The sequence below is a fragment of the Anabrus simplex genome, chromosome 6, assembly GCF_040414725.1.
Source record: "Anabrus simplex isolate iqAnaSimp1 chromosome 6, ASM4041472v1, whole genome shotgun sequence".
Classification (NCBI taxonomy): Eukaryota; Metazoa; Arthropoda; class Insecta; order Orthoptera; family Tettigoniidae; genus Anabrus; species Anabrus simplex.
The window spans coordinates 273,968,882-273,987,911 of record NC_090270.1 but is presented as its reverse complement, the minus strand read 5'-3'; the positions used below and the strand labels follow the sequence as shown (position 1 = coordinate 273,987,911).

The following is a 19,030-nucleotide window of genomic DNA, read 5'->3' as shown; positions in this document are numbered from 1 at the left end:
TTGTTTTGATTTGAATTCACGATATTAATTAATCTAGGTGTTAATTCGTACAAAGGATTTAATTACTTGTAAAATGGCTCTCAAGCCCGTCCAAACCACATGCAGATTTAGCAACATCGCCGCGCAAAGCCCATTTGAATTTGCCTGCAAAGTGATCTGATTTGTTAACTTCAACCCTACTTGTAAAATGGCTCTCAAGCCCGTCCAAGCCACATGCAGATTTAGCAACATCGCTGCGCAAAACCCATTTGAATTTGCCTGCAAAGTGATCTGATTGGTTAACTTCAACAGCTGATCAAATGACAATGGCACGAGATATCGATGTAATTTTTTTCAAACGACCAATGCTCTAATGCTCATATAGTCGGTTCATGTTGTTTCCAACCACCCTGTATAAACATTTACTTTTCAAATACGTATTGCAACACATAACTGTAATCAAAGTTATAAGACTTGTAAAGTACAAAGTTATCTAAGGGTAACACCTGCTACTCCATCATGATTTGAATGAAACTAACCAACTCACTAACTGAAAATGAAACAAATACATTGCAAATAGTTCAATTCTTCACTATCTCCTAACAGGTTCATTTCTTTGAGTTTAATAAGTCCATGAAGTTAAATCTACTCCTGTCGTATGATGTTAAATTTGAATGTGAGATTGCTTCAGTTCTTTGGACATCTAGTGTTTCTGGAGAGTTGTGAGGGGAGAATAGGCTGGCTACGCTATAGTGATAGAGACTAGTGTTGATACTCACGTGATACAGGTCAGACTTATAAGGGGTACTGAGGAGAGAGGGGAACAGCTGCTTTAGTCTGCGAGCCAGAAACTGGAGGTCCTCCTCCCCTTGTGGGGTCAACTTGTTGTCATCGTCGACTGTCAGGTTGAAAGTCCAGGATTTGAGGCTCTCCAGGTCCTTGTCACACAACCTGCCTTCTGCAACACATCAACAAGCAGTATCTTAGAGTTGAGTTTTACAAATGTCCCATTCCCTCATTTATGTTTCCCTTTAAAATAATAACCACTGGGCGATTTGGCCGTACGGTTAGGGGCGCGCAGCTATGAGCTTGTATCCGGGAGATAGTGGGTTCGAGCCCCACTGTCGGCAGCCCTGAAGATGATTTTCCGTGCTTTCCCATTTTCACACCAGCTGGGGCTGTACCTTAATTAAGGCCACAGCTGCTTCCTTCCCAGTCCTAGACCTTTCCTATCCCATCGTCACCATAAGACCTATCTGTGTCGGTGTGACGTTCAAGTAGCAAAAAAAAACCTGTTGGGCTGAGTAGCTCAGATAACAGAGTCGCGGCTTGTATCCTGGTTCAGCACAGTGGTAGGCCTACTTGAGGGTGCTTAAATATGTCAGCCTCGTGACGGTAAATTTACTGGCACATAAACGAACTTCTGTGGGACAAAATTATTGCATCCTCGGCACCTCCCAAAGCCATAAAAGTAGTTAGAGGGACGTAAAATCATTATTATTACTATTTTTGCTAAGGCGCCGCCCTCAATGTATCATGTTGTTTTTTAATATCCCTACAGATGTACTTGCAAAGTTTTGAAGTAATGAAATAATACAAACGAACTGCTCTACTAATAGAATGTAATATTAGTCTGTATCAACAAATGCTTGAAAATGCATCACAAATGGAAGTACAATTGCCAGTATTTTACTGAAGATCCTCCGTGGCTCAAGTGGCAGCGCGCCGGTCTCTTACCGCTGGGTTCTTTGGTTCAAATCCTGCTCACTCCATGTGATATATGTGCTGGACAAAGCGGACCCCGGGTACTCTGGTTTTCCCTGTCATCTTTCATTCCAGCAACACTCTCCAATATCATGTCATTTGTCAGTCATTAATCATTGACCCAGAGGAGTGCAATAGACTTCGGCAGCGGCACAATTCCTATCGTCGCCGCCAGATGGGGGCTTCATTCATTCCATTCCTGACCTGTGTTACGATCTCCGCTACCGCTACGTATACATCCTACCTTCGCATGCTGGTTTTCGCCGATCACGCCCCCACTGCTTCATTCACTCTTCTGCTATGCTCACCTGTCGCCTGCCTACTCTGTTCATCACGTGATCCTGACGTCATCTTCTTCTCCACGCACCGCCTCCTCTACCCGTGTGTGTGCTTGCCCTAACCTCTATTGGACACGTGATTATGACGTTTCTGGAATGTGCTGGTTTTCAACTTCTCTATTCTTCTCGATGTTTCTGTACGATTATATAATCTCGCTCCACCGCTCAAAATATTGAGTCTGGCTTCGTTACGGAGTGGTGGAAGCAGCCATACTACTGCTACGTTCGATATTGTCATTTACCATCTGGACTGTTATTTTCTTCAGGTTATCCGGTGAGCAAGTTTTATCATAATGTTATTTGGACATTAAATTCTTCATTGGGCCATCTGCCCCACTTGAACTTTACTTTGGCCAGCTTATTACGGCATCAAATATATATGCAAGACGTTATTTCGACTAAAACCTTTGAAATACGAACTGTACTACGGACAATGGAATTTTGAAATCACAATATCTGTTTCCTTGGACCATCGTTACCTTTTGGTATAATGTTTATTTAACACATTCTGCAGCGTAACTTCACCCGGCGAAGAGAATCCCTTTCCCAGTTCAATCCCTACTTCATTTTTATCCTTTTTCCTTTTTTTCACTTTTTCTTTCAGGTTGCTTCCTCTATATCGACTTATATTATTCTTCATTGTACCCTTTATACTTATTCATACGGTTTTGATGTTTTATATTGTAAATGTGGCACATTTTCCTTGTCTTTCAAGGTTTCCTCTATATATTTCAGTCTAGCAAACTCTTGTCTGCGATTTACTAAACTTGTTGAAAAATGTTTACTATTTTTATTATCTGTTAAATACATATCCTGTTTGCTTTGTTAAATTCGAGATTTTCTTGTTCCTGTCACTTTCTCGTGGTCCTATTCCTCCTCACTGCGCAAATTCTGCTGTAAATTATTCTTATTCTTATTATGATTATTATATCGTGCTGCTTCTTCTACCACGTATATGTTTGAGCTATCAAATATTATTGTATACTATTTTATCTCTGCTTCGTATGTACCTACGACGATAGCTGAGGGTATCTGTATTATTCTTGAACACCCTCACTACCACTATATTGATAATCGGGCCCCTCAGAACAGTAAGATAACAGAGCAATCTCACCTCAGTGTGATAGCAAAATTCTCCTCCCACCTCACCTGTTCGAATGACTGGGAACTGGCTGTGGATATTTGCATTTTGTTTTTCTTCTGCTTAGTAACACTTTTTTTTTGCGAGTTAGGCCTATCGATATTGATTCCTCAACTTTGTATAGTCCGCGAAAATTTAAGTGATACTCCGTTTTACTTGGGTGAGGAGTAAGGAGGGAGCTACCCTGGTTTCGGTAATTCTGCCAACTGAATGGAAATGAGATCTGAATTGAATCGATAGTATGATCGATCAATATGAATTTTCTAATAAGCCGTGTTGTTTCCGTGTAGGAGTCCTAGGTTGTTCCTGTGATGTAGGTACCTTTATTTTCCTCACTTAGGCCTATATTCAAGCTTAACCTATATTTTGACTTTGCTGTGTAAATAACAACAGTATTTAAAGTGTTGCAATTATACTGCCAGATGTCTCACAGCGATGCATAATGCTTTCATATTTTTTGTGTCAGAGGTTGCTACTACGAATCTCAAAGATAACCGAGGTCTACCGATTCAGCACTAGGGAGCCGAAGTATCACTAAAAGTTTCGCGTACTGTACATATTTTCCAGCTGCGCAATCATTAATCCAGTACCGTAGGATAAACCACGGCCGACGGATAAACAATATTACACACAATTGTACATGTTTAAATTCTTATTCTTGTTCTTGATAACTTAATTTAATGGGCTTCGCCTGAGAGCGGTATACCCAGCCACGCAACCTAAAATCAAACCCACAGTATGGAGGAGGCAGAAACAGAAAGTGTTAAGTGTAATACAAGAGGGGGTGGGGGTGGGGGGTGGGGTGGGAATAGACATGAAACAACAAAGCTACTACACAGGAAAAACACAAGGGTACTAAGCTTCACGCCAGAGCGACCGAAACTTGGCAACTTTCTACCAATCACACACTGACCGGGTCAACACCTAAGGAAGAGGGAAAAGGACATAACCTACTGGACTAGTTGGGTGTCAGAAAAGAAATGCAATAAGGCTACTACCGTCTAGGGATCGAGAATCCAACACTTCAATTAGTTAGGTACTGCAAATTGGTGATGAAATGATATGATTGTGATAAACAGCAATTAGCGGAAGGAGTACGTGTTATTTGGGTACTATACTATGGTCATGCCCTAGGAGACATCTCCTGGAAGAGCTCAGAAGCTGCTAATTTATGTAAGAGTGCCACAACTTCCTCCCGCAATGTGAGGAGTCTTTTTGACCATGTTGCATCGCTCTCTGCTGCCCTAGCATACACAGCTAGTTTGTCTGAAATGGTTGGAAGGAGTGCCAAAAGCGGGTTCGAAGACCGGGATTTTTCTGGCTGTGAGGTGCCAGCCGAAGCAACCTGCCTAGAAGGAGCCGAACTGTTCGTTCCAGATTCAGAGGCTGTAGGAGATTTTGCCGGTGTAACAGAGGGAGGCATTTTGAGTATTTCGCGATATCCCTGGACGTCATAACCTGGCGATCGATCCGTATTTGGGGGGGGGGGATGAGGAGACAACTACCGTAAATTTACGTTTTCTCGGCTGCGGGGGCTGAATATCCGGCGCAGCCTTCGAAAGAGGAGGAAATTGTGGTAGGGACCTCAAGGGGTGGAATCGATTGGTTGTCGGAGGCAAAAAGGACTCGGAGGAGAAAGTAGAAACTTCCAAAGCCTGCTTTTTTTTTCAGCTCTTGTTGCCTCTTATGTTCAGGGCATTGGAGAGAGCCTACGGAATGTTCCCCTGAACAATTAAGACACAATCTGGTAGAGTTCGTACAGTCGGAAGATTCATGATCTTGTGCGCAATTAGCGCATCGAGAATGTTGAGCCTTACAATTTTTTCTAGTGTGGCCATAACGTTGACATCGCCTGCAGATCGTTGGGAGGAAGACAAATGGGTCAACCTGTATACGAACGCGATAAATGGAAGGGAGAGTCTGGCTGCGAAAGGTAAGTTTAATGGTTCCAGTAGGAACATAAATGACCTGGCCATCCTTTACAGTGCGTCGTTTCATACGCTGCACACTCACTATAGGGACTGTCGACTCAGCAACGGTACAAATTTCCTCAACCGACAAATCCTTATCAACCCCTCTGATAACACCTATTTTATATATAGCCACGGAAGGAATGAACGCTTTCAAATGTTTTTCCTTTAAGAGAGGATTTGTGAGGAATTTATTAGCTTGAGTTCTTGTCTGAAATCACATGTTTAAATTCCTCTGAGGTTCCAGTTCCAACCCTGGAGGAAGCTACAATAAATTAACTACGGAAAAACACGGAGTTCCCGAATTAATCCCTGCTGCTTCCAGCGATTGTGATTTGTTTACAGTCATCGTGAAAGCTTCGTTACGATGATGCAGTACTGTCCCCGTCAAATTTGGCGATATTTAGTATATTTCCAACAAGTGGATATTAAAATTTTTATTGTCTGCCTGGAGCTGTAACTTGTCATTTGGGAAGTAGTGTGGCGAGCTGAGAACCAGTTTTTTTCGTCGTTCAGAGGGGCGACGTATTGACTGGGCTTCGGCAAGGACAAGGCCAAGGCACATCACGTGACGTGTCCATGCACTACCTGCCACGCGCGAACGACAGACAGCCTGGTTCCAGAATAGTCTGAGCTAATTAAAGAAGACCTGACGACCAATTACAGTTCTAGTTGGAGTGCACGCCTCCCAAGCCGAGAATATAAAAAGCCTCGTTCCGAGCAAATCGCTCTCTGCTCTACTATGCTCTGAATGTTCTACTATACGCTGCATTTTGAAGATTCTGCATTCTCTGTACTTGCTACGACCACGTGGAGGAATAATTTTCAGCGCAAGCAGACGCCCGTTCTGCCAACAATATAGTGAACTAATTAGCTAACTCCTACGGAGTAAAAATCATCTTAAAATCCAAGTTAAGTGACTATCTAGAAGAATAATCAAAATTCTGCGTGTGTTTGTGCCCATATTTATTCTTGCCATCACAGTTACAGCTTACGTCCGGAACTTAACAGAAGTCATCTTGAAAGCTGCAGTACACCAACATGGATAATTCTACAATCATCTGTAACTCAACTTCATCGAGAGACATCGACTACCAAGTCTCCATGGATCTCTAAAATGTGAGGCGTCTCTGGTCATGGGAAGGAAACTGACCGGGGAAATGCTGGAATGATTGACTGCTACCTGGGATCGAACCTCATCTAAAACTTGAGTACCATTTTCATTTAATTTCTGTCTCATCTTTTGTAAAACTAGAGGTCTTTCTTCTTTAAATCGTAGAGCTATTAGCTTTGTTGTAGTTAGAAGCATTTCATTTTCCCAATTCTTAAGGTGTTGTGGTAGACGAGTCACATGTGTGAATGAAATTTTGAACCTGTTAGAGTACACACGTAGTTTGTTTTTGGATGATTTCCCGTGCTTATGAGCCAAATATCTAATAATCACTGACCACGCGATAAATCTACTTTTTGTAATGTTGAAATTTATCGGACTTGAATTTACGTGTACATTTTGTGAGATAGGGTCGAACCTAGTCTTTTCAAGATCACTTGCATTCCGTAGGATCGAGTCATCTGATTTTATGATATTTCACGAGGATCAGTATATGTAATAATCCCTTGATTAATAATAAAAATGCATCCGGGAGATAGTAGGTTCGAATCCCACTATCGGCAGCCCTGAAAATGGTTTTCCGTGGTTTCTCATTTTCACACCAGGCAAATGCTGGGGCTGTACCTTAATTAAGGCCACGGCCGCTTCCTTCCAACTCCTAGGCCTTTCCCATCCCATCGTCGCCATAAGACCTATCTGTGTCGGTGCGACGTAAAGCCCATAGCAAAAAAAAATAATAATAATAAAAATGACTAAAGATCGGGTAAAAGAGAATTAAACGCTCGTGAGCCATAACTTTACAGTAGATTCCTTATATGTGAGATTGAATGTGCTCTGTTTATGAAGTGTCCGGAATATGACCAATCCTGCGGGATATTTGTTAGGTAATTGAGTTATTGGATGAGTTATTTATGATGATTGACTTGTTCTTGTGTTATTGGGAGCGCAAGATAAATCATTATTATTGGAGCACGTGTTGCGTGTGTATTTCACGGATAGGGAATAATAATAATAATAATAATAATAATAATAATAATAATGCGATCGATTGAGGCTCACGGACGCGATAGTTTCAACTGGTAACCCATGTGCTGGTAGTGATTACGGATTTTATTGGAATCTTCGATTATGATTTGAAAGTTAGATGATTTCCATCTGTATGAGAAGCATAGTCTTACCCAAGTGATATCCCTAACTTCGATCACTAGTCACTATTAATGATAAAAATAATTTCTGTACACAAATTATCTCCTACTGGATATGACGTGATCTGACCATTCTTAAAAGTCAAAAGTAAACTTGCAGGAACAGGATTCGATGTAAATAATGTATATAAAATACGTGTTTCCCAGTATGAATGAGTGTGTGTGTGTGTGTGTGTGTGTGTGTAAATATGTGTATTTTTCTTGTAGGCCTATCATGTTTGTTCTATTTAACTTGATCTGGTCGTGTACTTGTGGCGACGCAGATTACATTCATCGTTGTGTGCTACCTTAAGAAGTGATTTTCGTGCCCTTAAGGGAAAATTTGATAAGTTTAAGTCGAGGAAGATTAGGAAAGGATTTATTTTTGTTGATGAACGTGATTTAAAAGGAAAGATCATCTCGTTATTTTCACAAAGGCAATCGATTTGTAAAGTAAACTCTTATTAACTAGCCCACACGTGGATAACAAAGTTTTCTAACACATTTATATTTGAATTTTGAAATATTTCAAAATTAATTTGAAATATAAATGCCACGCAAAGATCAGAAGTAGATGTTCACTAGCTGCATAATTACTTTGAATTCTGGTGATAAGGAGTCAAAATAATTAATTGGAAAAATAATGATTTGGAATGTAAATGACAATCGCTAAGTGAATAATGCAGTGAGAAATTAATTAGAAACACGATCGTGTGATGGTGAAGGACGTGTTAATTAGATAAGGAGAGAGATTGATAATAATGATAAGAATAATAATTAATTAATTTCGAAGTCTTTGAAATTAATTTCGATTTTCCATTAAAGCTTATACTGGTGTTATTGACCAATGGTAAATACTTTAAATGATAAAACTTAGTAGAATTCAACTTAAACCACGTGTTGAGGCTACTTTAAAGTCATGAAGCCTTTAACTACTTTATGGTAAAAATATCAGCAAGACAGTTATCGAGCTATTTTGTGAACCTCTTTAAGTTTTTTTTGAATTTCTTTCAGCCGAATATTTTGATTTTTAAAAGGCGGTAGGCCTAATTTTTCTTTGATTTTCGTTACAGACCAGTAAGGCTGTCCATTAAGAAATACGTGCTTCTCAAAGACTGAGGAAGAAATGGATGTTATGAAAGTTCAATGTAAAAGAAAGTAATATCAGCAAGAATATTTTTATTTGTGATCTGCTTGTGTTAATAAATGTCAGAGTGTTGTTTTTAAAATTTATTTTTCTGGCTTGGTCATCAACCCTTCTTTTCCCTTAAATGCCTCTAGAAAACAGTAGCCAATGAACGAACGGTCCCCCTTGGGATCTCTCGCTCACTGGCTGGGCTTAGCTAGGCAATAATGGGGGCAGTACAATCTCATAAACCAGCAACAGTCTCCACTTTGTATTTTGCTGTCATCTAAAGAACCGAAACTGATATAAACAAAGAACATCCTGTATCCATCCGCAGTATTCAAGTTGATTGGAGAATGACCGGGCTACTTCCGAGCACATGACAAGAGCCACGTGGGGTTGTCTAGGAACTGTCATTACCTCGCCTGATAGCCGCGATTAGTACGCGAACTTTTTCTTGAGCCCTAGTTCCCATTATCCACGATGGAGTTCAGGACTCAAGAAAAGGTTCGCGTACAATACATCAGACTGTTGCTGGGTGACACTGATGTCAACATGTAAATAAAATGCAATGTGGTATTATGGATACGAAGCAAATTATATTCACTGTCCGCGGGAAATAAACTACAAGCGAATGACATCACATCTAGATATTTAACACCTCAGAAAAGAAATTATGAAGATTGATGGATTTGAGGTTATTAACTTGGCGCTGATGTGAGAAATGGCGTGCTTGTTGTCATGGTAACGCAGTCAACGTTGACCATGTTTATGGTGCTAAACCGAGTGTTTATTTGTCATTGTCACATGGCACACTTTCCACGCTTATTCTCCTTTTTGCCCGTTTTGTGTTATATTATGTAAGTGAGAACAATACTTGTATTGACAGAGTGTTTTTATTTCATTCCACGTGTGCAGTTATTCTTTTCACTATTCATAAAAAGCATACTAATTAGTTGAAGGTTACTTTTAGGTTAGGCTAGTTTAAGACAGGATGGGATCGTGTGGTTTTTCACCTGAGAATTGTTCGCCTCCGCAGCGTAACGGTTAGCTCTCTTATGCGGCTCCATAGCTAAATGGTTAGCGTGCTGGCCTTTGGTCACAGGAGTCCCGGAATTTTAACCATCGTTGGTTAATTTCCCTGGCACGGGGGCTGGGTGTATGTGTTGTCTTCATCATCATTTCATCCTCATCACGACGCGCAGATCGCCTAAGGGCGTCAAGTAGAAAGACCTACACCTGGCGAGCCGAACCCGTCTTGGGATATTCCGGCACGCAAAAGCCATACGACATTTCATTTCAACATTAGATTTCATCTTAAGAAGGGCCCCATCCTCACAGACGCGAGGACGCCACACGCCATTATTATTATTATTATTATTATTATTAATTTGTTATAGCCAATTAAGGAGCGCGTTTGAGCTTATTTAGCACAATGTTTCTCCTCTTCTTCCCATTATCTCTTCATTCGTTCTCTGAGTTTCTTTTTTCGTTCTTCTGTCCATCTGTACATTTTCTTTTAGGTTTCTCTGAACATTTATGTTTGTTGCTTACTATGCTTCTAAACGTTGTTCGTTCTTGAATTATTTCATCTGTAATACCAATTTCTTGTACACTGTTGTGGTTTTCCATGGATAGTGCTATTGTTAGAAGTTTCTTTGTCAGCCTGTTGTTATCCATTCTATATACTATATACTGTAGGTGGCCCTAGGATTCTGATTGCATCTGTGATCTTTTCAGTGATTTTATATTTATTTCCTGTGGTTTATTTTTAAAATTGAAATGCCATCTCGCATTTTGATCCTAGGATTTTCAATCACTGTAATTCGCAAATATAATATCACCATTTTTTAAAATCAGATTCATATGATTACTTATGATACCTCAAAATCGCGTCAAAATATGTTTTGCCGCGTTTATAATTCATGCGAAAAATCATGCCTCTACCCATACACAGTTGTGTGACTACGTGCAGTGGTTTAGTTGGACCGGAAAAGGCCGGAACGCCGTTCCGAAAATATTTTCCCACTTTAGAATGACGTAACATTTTTACATTCAGTAAGAATATCTTATAATCTATACATAGCGCTGAAACGTCATGAGTGTACTGTAGCGGACTAATATCGAACCTCCACTTCTACTTTGGATATCTGCTATGGTGATGAGTGTTGGTAACCTTTGTGACTTTTTCCACATGTCAGACAAGAGGAGGTACATTAATGCTTTTAGAAAGTATGTCGAGACCAAGGAAATTCCAGTGGAGCTGATGCCTTTAATCAAGACCATTTCCATCTTTTCAGCAGAAGCTGAAAGAGCTTTCAGTACCATGAATGAGATCCACGCCGAAAAGAGAAATAGGCTGCTAGTTGCAAGATCAAGCGGACTTATTTTCATAAGCAGCGTTGGACCTCCTGTGCATATATTTGACCCACAACCATATGTGTCAAGTCATGGCTACGAAAGGAGAAACGTTCAGCTGATGAAACAACTTGCCGGAAAAATGACACCCAAAACGAGTCCATTTGCAAATTGCTGAATTAATAAGGTGAGTTCCTGTAAATATTTTGTTCCAACTAAATCACGGACTACATGAATTATTGGACTACTGGTTATCTCCTATGTATACGCATTACTTAAAGCTCTACAGGTTATCACACTTACCCTTGGCCCCAGTCTCATGGTTACGGACGATCAGATCTCTCAGTGTCGTCAGGTTCCTCAATTCCGCGATGTTACCGGCACTCGGGTACCTCGTTCCATGGCGCCCCAAGAACCACAGCTGTACCGGTTCACAATCTGGAACATACACACACATGTATGAATTAGTCATTGTTTAACATACATACATACATACATACATACATACTGTTACGTGCCAGCCATGTCGTGGCCCTTTCGGTACTTCCTGGAAAGGACTAGTGAGTCAGCCGACCAGGGAGCTCTCAGCCGGCCTGGAGGGCATGGCTGGCCTTCCCGTGTACAGTTCTCTTCGTCTGGTTTCCGTAAACATTTCTGTGAGATTGTTCCGTCTCTAGTCACATCGCGAATATTCCGGTACACATCACCCGAGGTATAAACAATAGGCTAGCCGTGAATAGTCACTCAGTGTGGGACTGTCAGTGTTATACCGAGCGAGTTGGCCGTACGGATAGGGGTGCACAGCTGTGAGCTTGCATTCGGGAGATAGTAGGTTCGAACCACACTGTCGGCAGCCCCGAAAATATTTTCTGGTTTCCCATTTTTACAACAGGCAAATGCTGGTGCTGTACCTTAATTAAGGCCACGGCCGATTCCCACCCACTCCTAGCCTTTTCCTATCCCATCGTCGCCATAAGACATATCTGTGTCGGTGCAACGGAAAGACAATTATAAAAGAAACAGTGTTGGAGTAGGAGTTCACTCGGTATGTCGGGGCTCGGTGGCTGGGCTGAGGGCCACAGCGCTGTTGGCTGTCGCTAGTGTCCCATCGGAGTCTGAACGAGGGGTTGTTGTTGCGTCGGAGTGTCGAGTGAGTTGCTGGACAGGAGTCAGCGTACCTTCGGGGACGGAATATTGTGTGTACTGGCTTAGAGTGCTGTGTGTGTGAAGGCCCTACTCTGTGAACTGAGGGCAGTCGTAGAGTCAGCGACTGTAGCAGCTATCGTGAGTGTAATAGAAACAGTGTGTAACGATAGTGTGCTCAATAAGGGGTGACCTTAACCTTTCAGTGCGACGCAAACGTAATTGTAAAAAAGTAAAAATAAAATCATACCAAGTGGATTTGTAGGTCTTTAGAGTGAGCAAAAAAAAAAAAAAAGCTTGATATAAACCAAACCCCATGGCGCAACAGCCCCGAAGGGCCTTGGACTATCAAGCGACCGCTACTCAGCCCGAAGGACTGCAGATTACGACGTGCCGTGTAGTCGGCACGACGAATATTCTCGGCCATTATTCTTGGCTTTCTAGACCGGGTCCACTAACTCACCGTCAGTTATCTCCTCAATTATAATCACGTAGGTTGAGTGTACCTCGAACCAGCCCTGAGATCCAGGTAATAATCCCTGACCTGGCCGGGAATTGAACCTGTGGCCTCCGGTTAAGAGGCAGGCACGCTACCCCTCGACCACGGGGCATGATATAGGCAAATAGGTTGTAAAGATAATCGCGAAAAGCAGGAGTGAAAACTTGCGACAACGACTGCAGCTCACTCTGGTGGCTCGAAGTGGACACTAAAAACCGTGCGTCAACAGCTATGAAATCATACAACGTCATACGTTAAATTATTATACGCGAACCTTTTCTTGAGCCCGATTTGTACGGGGTGAGGAGTAAGGAGGGAGCGCTACCGGTTCCGGTTATACTGCCAACTGGATGGAAATGAAATCTGAATTGAAGCGATAATATGATCGATCGATATGAAGTTTCTAAACATGTATTATCTTACGCCAACAACTGTGTAACACATACATTATTTAACATTATATAACATTTCTCGATGCGAATAATGATCCTAGCATGAATTATATAGTTTGGCTTTGCTGTGTAAACAACAACAGTACTAGTTCGTAAAGTGTACGCCAGATGTCGCACAGCGATGCATAAGCGATTCATAGTTTGTGTTTCAAAGGTTGCCAATATGGATGTCGAAGATAACCGAGGTCTACGGATTCAGCACTTCTCAGTGCTCAAGAAAAGGGTCGCGTATAGTAGTTTGAGGAAAGATCGCTGGAAGGTGCAGTATTTGCGCTATAATTATACAGAAATTCGAGGGAAGAGAGAACCGATTTTGACGATATAAAGAGCTAAACTCACTGACCACATCTTGAGACACAACACCTTTCTTACCAATCTGCTGGAAGGAAAAGTCACGGGGAAGAAAGGCCGAGTTCGACCGAGGAAAAATTTCCTTCAAGACTTAGCACACAGTCTCCATTATGGTTCTTATTATGGAATGAAGCGAGGAGCTGAGGACAGGAAAGAATAGTTGCATAGACAAGGCTTTGCCTTTAGACACTGATGATGGGTGGAAAAAGGATAACATTCCATTTACCGTACCAAGTTTTTGGGAAAACGGAAAAATCTGATTGTAGCCCAAACTACACGTCGTATTGAAATACTATTAGGTAACTGCAGTAGGCTTCTAGTAGTAAGCGGTTATGTCTCAAAATATCTTTATACGAGTGCTGTCAGTTAATGAGTAATAAAATTAATGACAAGTGAGTGAAACAATACAGCTTCAGAGCGGGTCGAGAGACTGCATGCATATACGTCCCGCCACATCACAACTCCGAGCTGGCTCAGTGATGTACAGCTGCGCCACCTACATGCTTACGTACCAGGATTCCAGGTACGATTTCGGAGACTTGCAGTTAAATTTGGAGGCTGATTTTCCGCACGTTGTCCTTTTTTTTTTGCTATTTTTTTACGTCACACCGACACAGGAAAGGTCTATGAATGGGAAGGAAGCAGTTGTGGCCTTAATTAAGGTAAACCCCCAGCATTTACTTTGCGTGAGAATGGGAAACCACGGAAAAATATCTTCAGGGCTGCCGACAGTGGGATTCGATCTCACTGTCTCCCGAATGCGAGATCACAGCTGCGCGCCCCTAACCGCACGGTCGACCTCTCCTACCTGATACTTTCCTTGTTAGAACTGATAGGGACTTTCCCATTATTCGCTTTGTCTTTCGGGAGTACCGCATCTATTATTTCTTTAGCTTGAAAGTCCAGTTCACCAGACCATCGATGAATTTACGGGCCTTCACATATTCTTTCAATTTAGTAGTGTACTCCAGATGTATGTATGTAGGCTACTAATGTTGAAGGGACAGCCACTTCTCTCTTTGTCCTTGGATGTCGTCTTGAAATAGCGAGGCCATCAATGTTTGAAGTTCAGCACTTGGTTGGTTTGGACGCTCTTGACTACAAAAGGGATTCTGTGTTTCCTTGCAGTTCGAATGCTTTAATGATGCTCTTCTGGCGAATAAATCCGATCCAATATTTAAAGAACTTTGACGATTTAGAACTTATTGTCACAGGACAAAAAATTATGTCCTCGAATCGGATAGTATTGGTTGGGGACCGAGAATCCGTCATTCATGGCGAGTGTCAAAAACAGCCTTAATAAATGTGTAACTGCGATTCTGCAGAAGCTCCAACTTGCATTGTTATAGAAGTTGTCAACAAATCCAGTTCTCACTGTCGACCCAATCTCCCGCTATTTCTAAACATCTAAAACCATAATGTATCTTGAGTGGAAAAAGGATAACATTCCTGCAATATTCTCTCTTTTTCTCTCAAAACAAAATTTGTAATGCCAATTTTATTATTGAAGGTGTATTGGAATATTCCACTTTCTCCATTCATTGGATAGCAGACACAATAATGGCAACAAAATAGCTATCTCAAAGTAATTTCCCATTAAAAAAAAATATCCTTATTCCACTCACTCGTTCAATTACAGACAGCAAAGTCCTTCAAAGTCTTGTTATGATTTTCGAAAAATAAAGAAATGTAAGTATGAGTTGTTAAGTTAGGTTATATTTCCATATGTTTACTTCAGTTTTTATGAAAACTTTTCTTGATTGTACGACGGTGGAAAATTATGTACTCGTTGATATTACTCATTTTATTAGAAGCAAGCAGTTGGTTGTTCGACGAGACGAGCAGACCTGGATGATATTTTCAAAAGTGATGGGCAGGAATATCAGAACATTTGAATAACGTGGATGTACATAATATAGTATTTGTAATTATGGTTCGTGCATAGTTGTCACTGTACATACCTAATCACACATCTCTAATTACACAAAATATAATATATGTGGGCCTAATCGAATTAAATGTAAATATGGTTGCATTGACTATAATTCATGTAGCCTATAATTGTTATGTTATTTGCGAATGTATATAATTATCATTTTTCATGTCCGATCCTAAAATTGCAGACAGTAACACATGTAAGTGGTTTTGGTCTAGCTGTAGTCTTTAAAAGTAAAAATGGATGTCACTTTACATGTTTAAGCTAGCGACTTAAAGATCAAACAGGTTTTTCCTTGAAAACCTGTTGCATAATTTCTTTCTTCATTTACCCTTCAGGGTTGGCTTTTCCCTCGGACTCAGCAAGGAATCCCACTTCTCCACCTCTACCGCCTCAAGGGCAGTGTCCTGGAGCATGACACATTTGTTCAGAGATACAGCTGGAGAAGATGACCTGTACCTCGCCCGGGCGGCCTTACCTGCTATGCTGAACAGGGGCCTTATGGAGGAATGGGAAGCTTGAAAGGGATGGAAAAGGAAGAGGGGAGGAAGCAGCCGTGGCCTTAAGTTAGGTACCACCCCGGTATTTGCTTGGAGGAGAGGTGGGAAACCACGAGAAAGCCACTTCGAGGTTGGCTGAGGTGGGAATCGAATCCCCTCTACTCAGTTGACCTCCCGAGGTTGAGTAGAACCCGCTCCAGCCCTCGTGCCACTTTTCAAATTTCGTTGCAGAGCTGGGAATCTAATCCGGGCTTGCGGGGGTGGTAGCTAATCACACTAACCCCTACACCTCGTTTTCTTGACACAAAAAAAGCCCAAAAGGTTTATTATCAAGTCAATAGTTGCGGGCCATGAAAGCATCAATCTAAATAATAGAAGTTTCATTGTTGTGGAACTATACCCGATTATAACATTGAGATTACTAGGTTTGCTGTTACTGTGGATATTGTTGTCTTTGCAGTGAATTTTGATGATTCAGGGATGTAAAAGCCTCCGTGGCTCAGGTGGCAGAGCGTCGGCCTCTCACCGCTGGATACCATGGTTCAAATCCCGGTCACTCCATGTGGGATTTTTCCTGGACAAAGCGGAAGTGGGACAGGTTTTTCTCCGAGCACACTTCGGTTTTCCCTGTCATTTTTCATTCCAGCAACACTCTCCATTAACATTTAATTTCATCTGTCAGTCATTTATCATTGCCCCAGAGAGGTGCGACAGGCTTCGGCAGCCGGCACATTTCCTATCCTCGCTGCTAGATGGGGGCTCCATTCATTCCATTCCTGACCCGGTCGAATGACTGGAAACAGGCTGTGGATTTTCAGGGATGTAACCTAATTATGAATCATGTTGAATCGATGTCCTATCAGATTTCTAAGTTTATTTTGAGAGGAATGTAAATTACAATAGTATGATTAAACGTCCGCCTGTTGCCATTTCTTGGATTCAGTACTTTTGTATCTATCTCTTGGTACAGGCTAGAGCAAAGTGTAGCTTCCACCGAAGTCCCAGTCTCATCCATGGCTGTGACTATATGGAAGTTGCTGGGGTATGGGTGGTGCTGAATAATGACATTCGAAGCACAATTAGTGTCTGAGTGTTATGAAAGGTGTTGCTCATAGGGTCAGTCGTGCTGCAGTGGCACATTCTGGCCCAGTGAGGAAAGTAATGGCAAACTACCTCACACCTCATCTTGCTTAGTACGCCTCATTTGGGCTCTGCCATTGGTTTTTGCGACTTTTCTATAACTGCATATTCTTTGAGGGCGCTATTTGAGGATCCAACCAGCCTCTGGGCTGATGACCTAACAGACAGACATGATTAAACAGAAAATAAGGTTTAATTTACTAATTAAAGATAAATCATAAGGTAGTAGTGCTGAAGATCTTAATTTCGTTGTCATTCATCACCAAAGTGCTTAATCAGTAATGACTTAACATTATGTAATTTTCCTTCTTTTACTGGTCTTTGAACAATTTTGATGAAAATTAACACAAAATATCCACACCCAAACTTGTCATCGTTGCCGATACTGCCACAGATGTTAGCTAATCACATGGCCGTAATCCAACAATGCTATTGGATACTGTGGAGATGGTTATGTCTACAGTGACACTGGTAGTAGAGATTGCTAGTTCTGCAGTGGATGGATTATATTCAAATCAACTTTTAACAAGGATTTTGCCACTTCAAAACTGACCCCAACTTGGCAGGTTCGATCCTGACTCAGTCCGGTGGTATTTGAAGGTGTTAAAATACGTCAGCCTCGTGTCGGTACTTTTACTGGCACCTCGGCGTCTCCGAAAACCGTAAAAGTAGTTAGTGGGACATAAAGCAAAATGACATTATTATTATTATTATTATTATTATTATTATTATTATTATTGAATGCATCTGTATTAAAAGTAATGGCACATAAAGTGCATTTACCGATACGAAGGAAATCCATAAATGTGAGATCGATAGTTTTATTACGACATCCCACATATGTCCATTGATCATTCATCCAAGTTTAATTTGTGTATGTCTGATCAAACACAGTGGGAAGGAGCCTAACCATCGCGCTATTCTTCATAACAACAAAAGAAGCAGCCAAAGGGTCTGTGATTCTTATCGAGATTTATCTAAAAAGGGGTTCTGTATCTGCACGTGTATTACAACTGTGGACACTACTCGAGGAACAGCCTATGACTTCAGGGAATAAAATCATTAATCGCCACTGATCTGCATTTAAGGCAGTCACCCAGGTGGCAGATTCCCTATCAGTTGTTTACCAAGTCCTTTCTTAAACAATTTCAATTAATTTGAAAATTTTCGAACATCTCCCTTGGTAGATTATTCTAGTCTCTAACTCCTCTTCCTATAAACGAATATTTTCCCCAGTTTATCTCCTTGAATTACAAATTAATAGTGAAACTGAGTTAAGAGATTTCTGATATCGAAAATGAAGTTCGGATACAGCGTTCTCGTGGGTATTAATAAACCTCGTGCGAACGCGAGCCGAGGACTTCCCACCTTCAACAAGGCTCTTCTCCCTCTCCTGCGGTACTGTTTGACAATTAAGTGGCTCACTAATGGCCATGAGACTAATTTTCCGCACATCTGCCAGTCGTGCTACTTCAACACTTGACCACTCGTCCGCTTACAATGTTATGTCGCTTTATCGTATATTCAGAGCTCCTTGGCGGTATTGCTTTCAGGGAAGACTTGAACTATTACTAAATTGTTTTTCTTCCCCCTTCCCCCCCCACTGAAGGGGGAGGCGGGCCTATTAGACGGCGACGCCGTCTCTCATGACAGGAGATTTGTATCGGAAAAGGATATGTGTGGTGAAGGTGAGAGGGTTGGCGATCGTGGCCTATACTAGGAACTGTCCCAGCATTCGCCTTAGTGCAGGAGAATTGAAAACCATGGAGAACCAATCTCAGGACAGCCGACGGTAAGGACCAGTCCCTCCCCGTCTCCCGAATGCACAGGTGTAGAGCCACGGTAGAGGCGTGACAACCCCTCCTCTGTTCAGTTGGCCGGTCAGAGTGCAGAGCTGTCGGACCACGGACCAGCCGTGCCCACTTGTAGGCCGAGACCCATTCTGCATCCGCCGACCAAGACTTGAAATTACCTCACTTCCTTTATTTTCAGTTCTTCTTGTAGCATTTGTGGGTTGGTGTGGTAGCACATTTAACAA

At 41.6% G+C, this 19,030-nt stretch overlaps 1 protein-coding gene across 2 annotated transcripts in view; it reads right to left on the bottom strand.

Moving 5' to 3' along the window:
- The window catches only part of LOC136875732 (multiple inositol polyphosphate phosphatase 1), a 278,272-nt gene that overhangs the window by 50,007 nt on the left and 209,235 nt on the right, over nucleotides 1-19,030 (bottom strand). For both annotated transcript variants that reach the window (XM_067149302.2, XM_067149304.2), the window contains exons 3-4: nucleotides 11,275-11,409; nucleotides 759-937 (exon numbers count right to left, since the gene is read on the bottom strand). In XM_067149302.2, coding sequence (XP_067005403.2) covers nucleotides 759-937; nucleotides 11,275-11,409 — 314 coding nt within the window. The remainder of the gene's footprint in view (nucleotides 1-758; nucleotides 938-11,274; nucleotides 11,410-19,030) is intronic.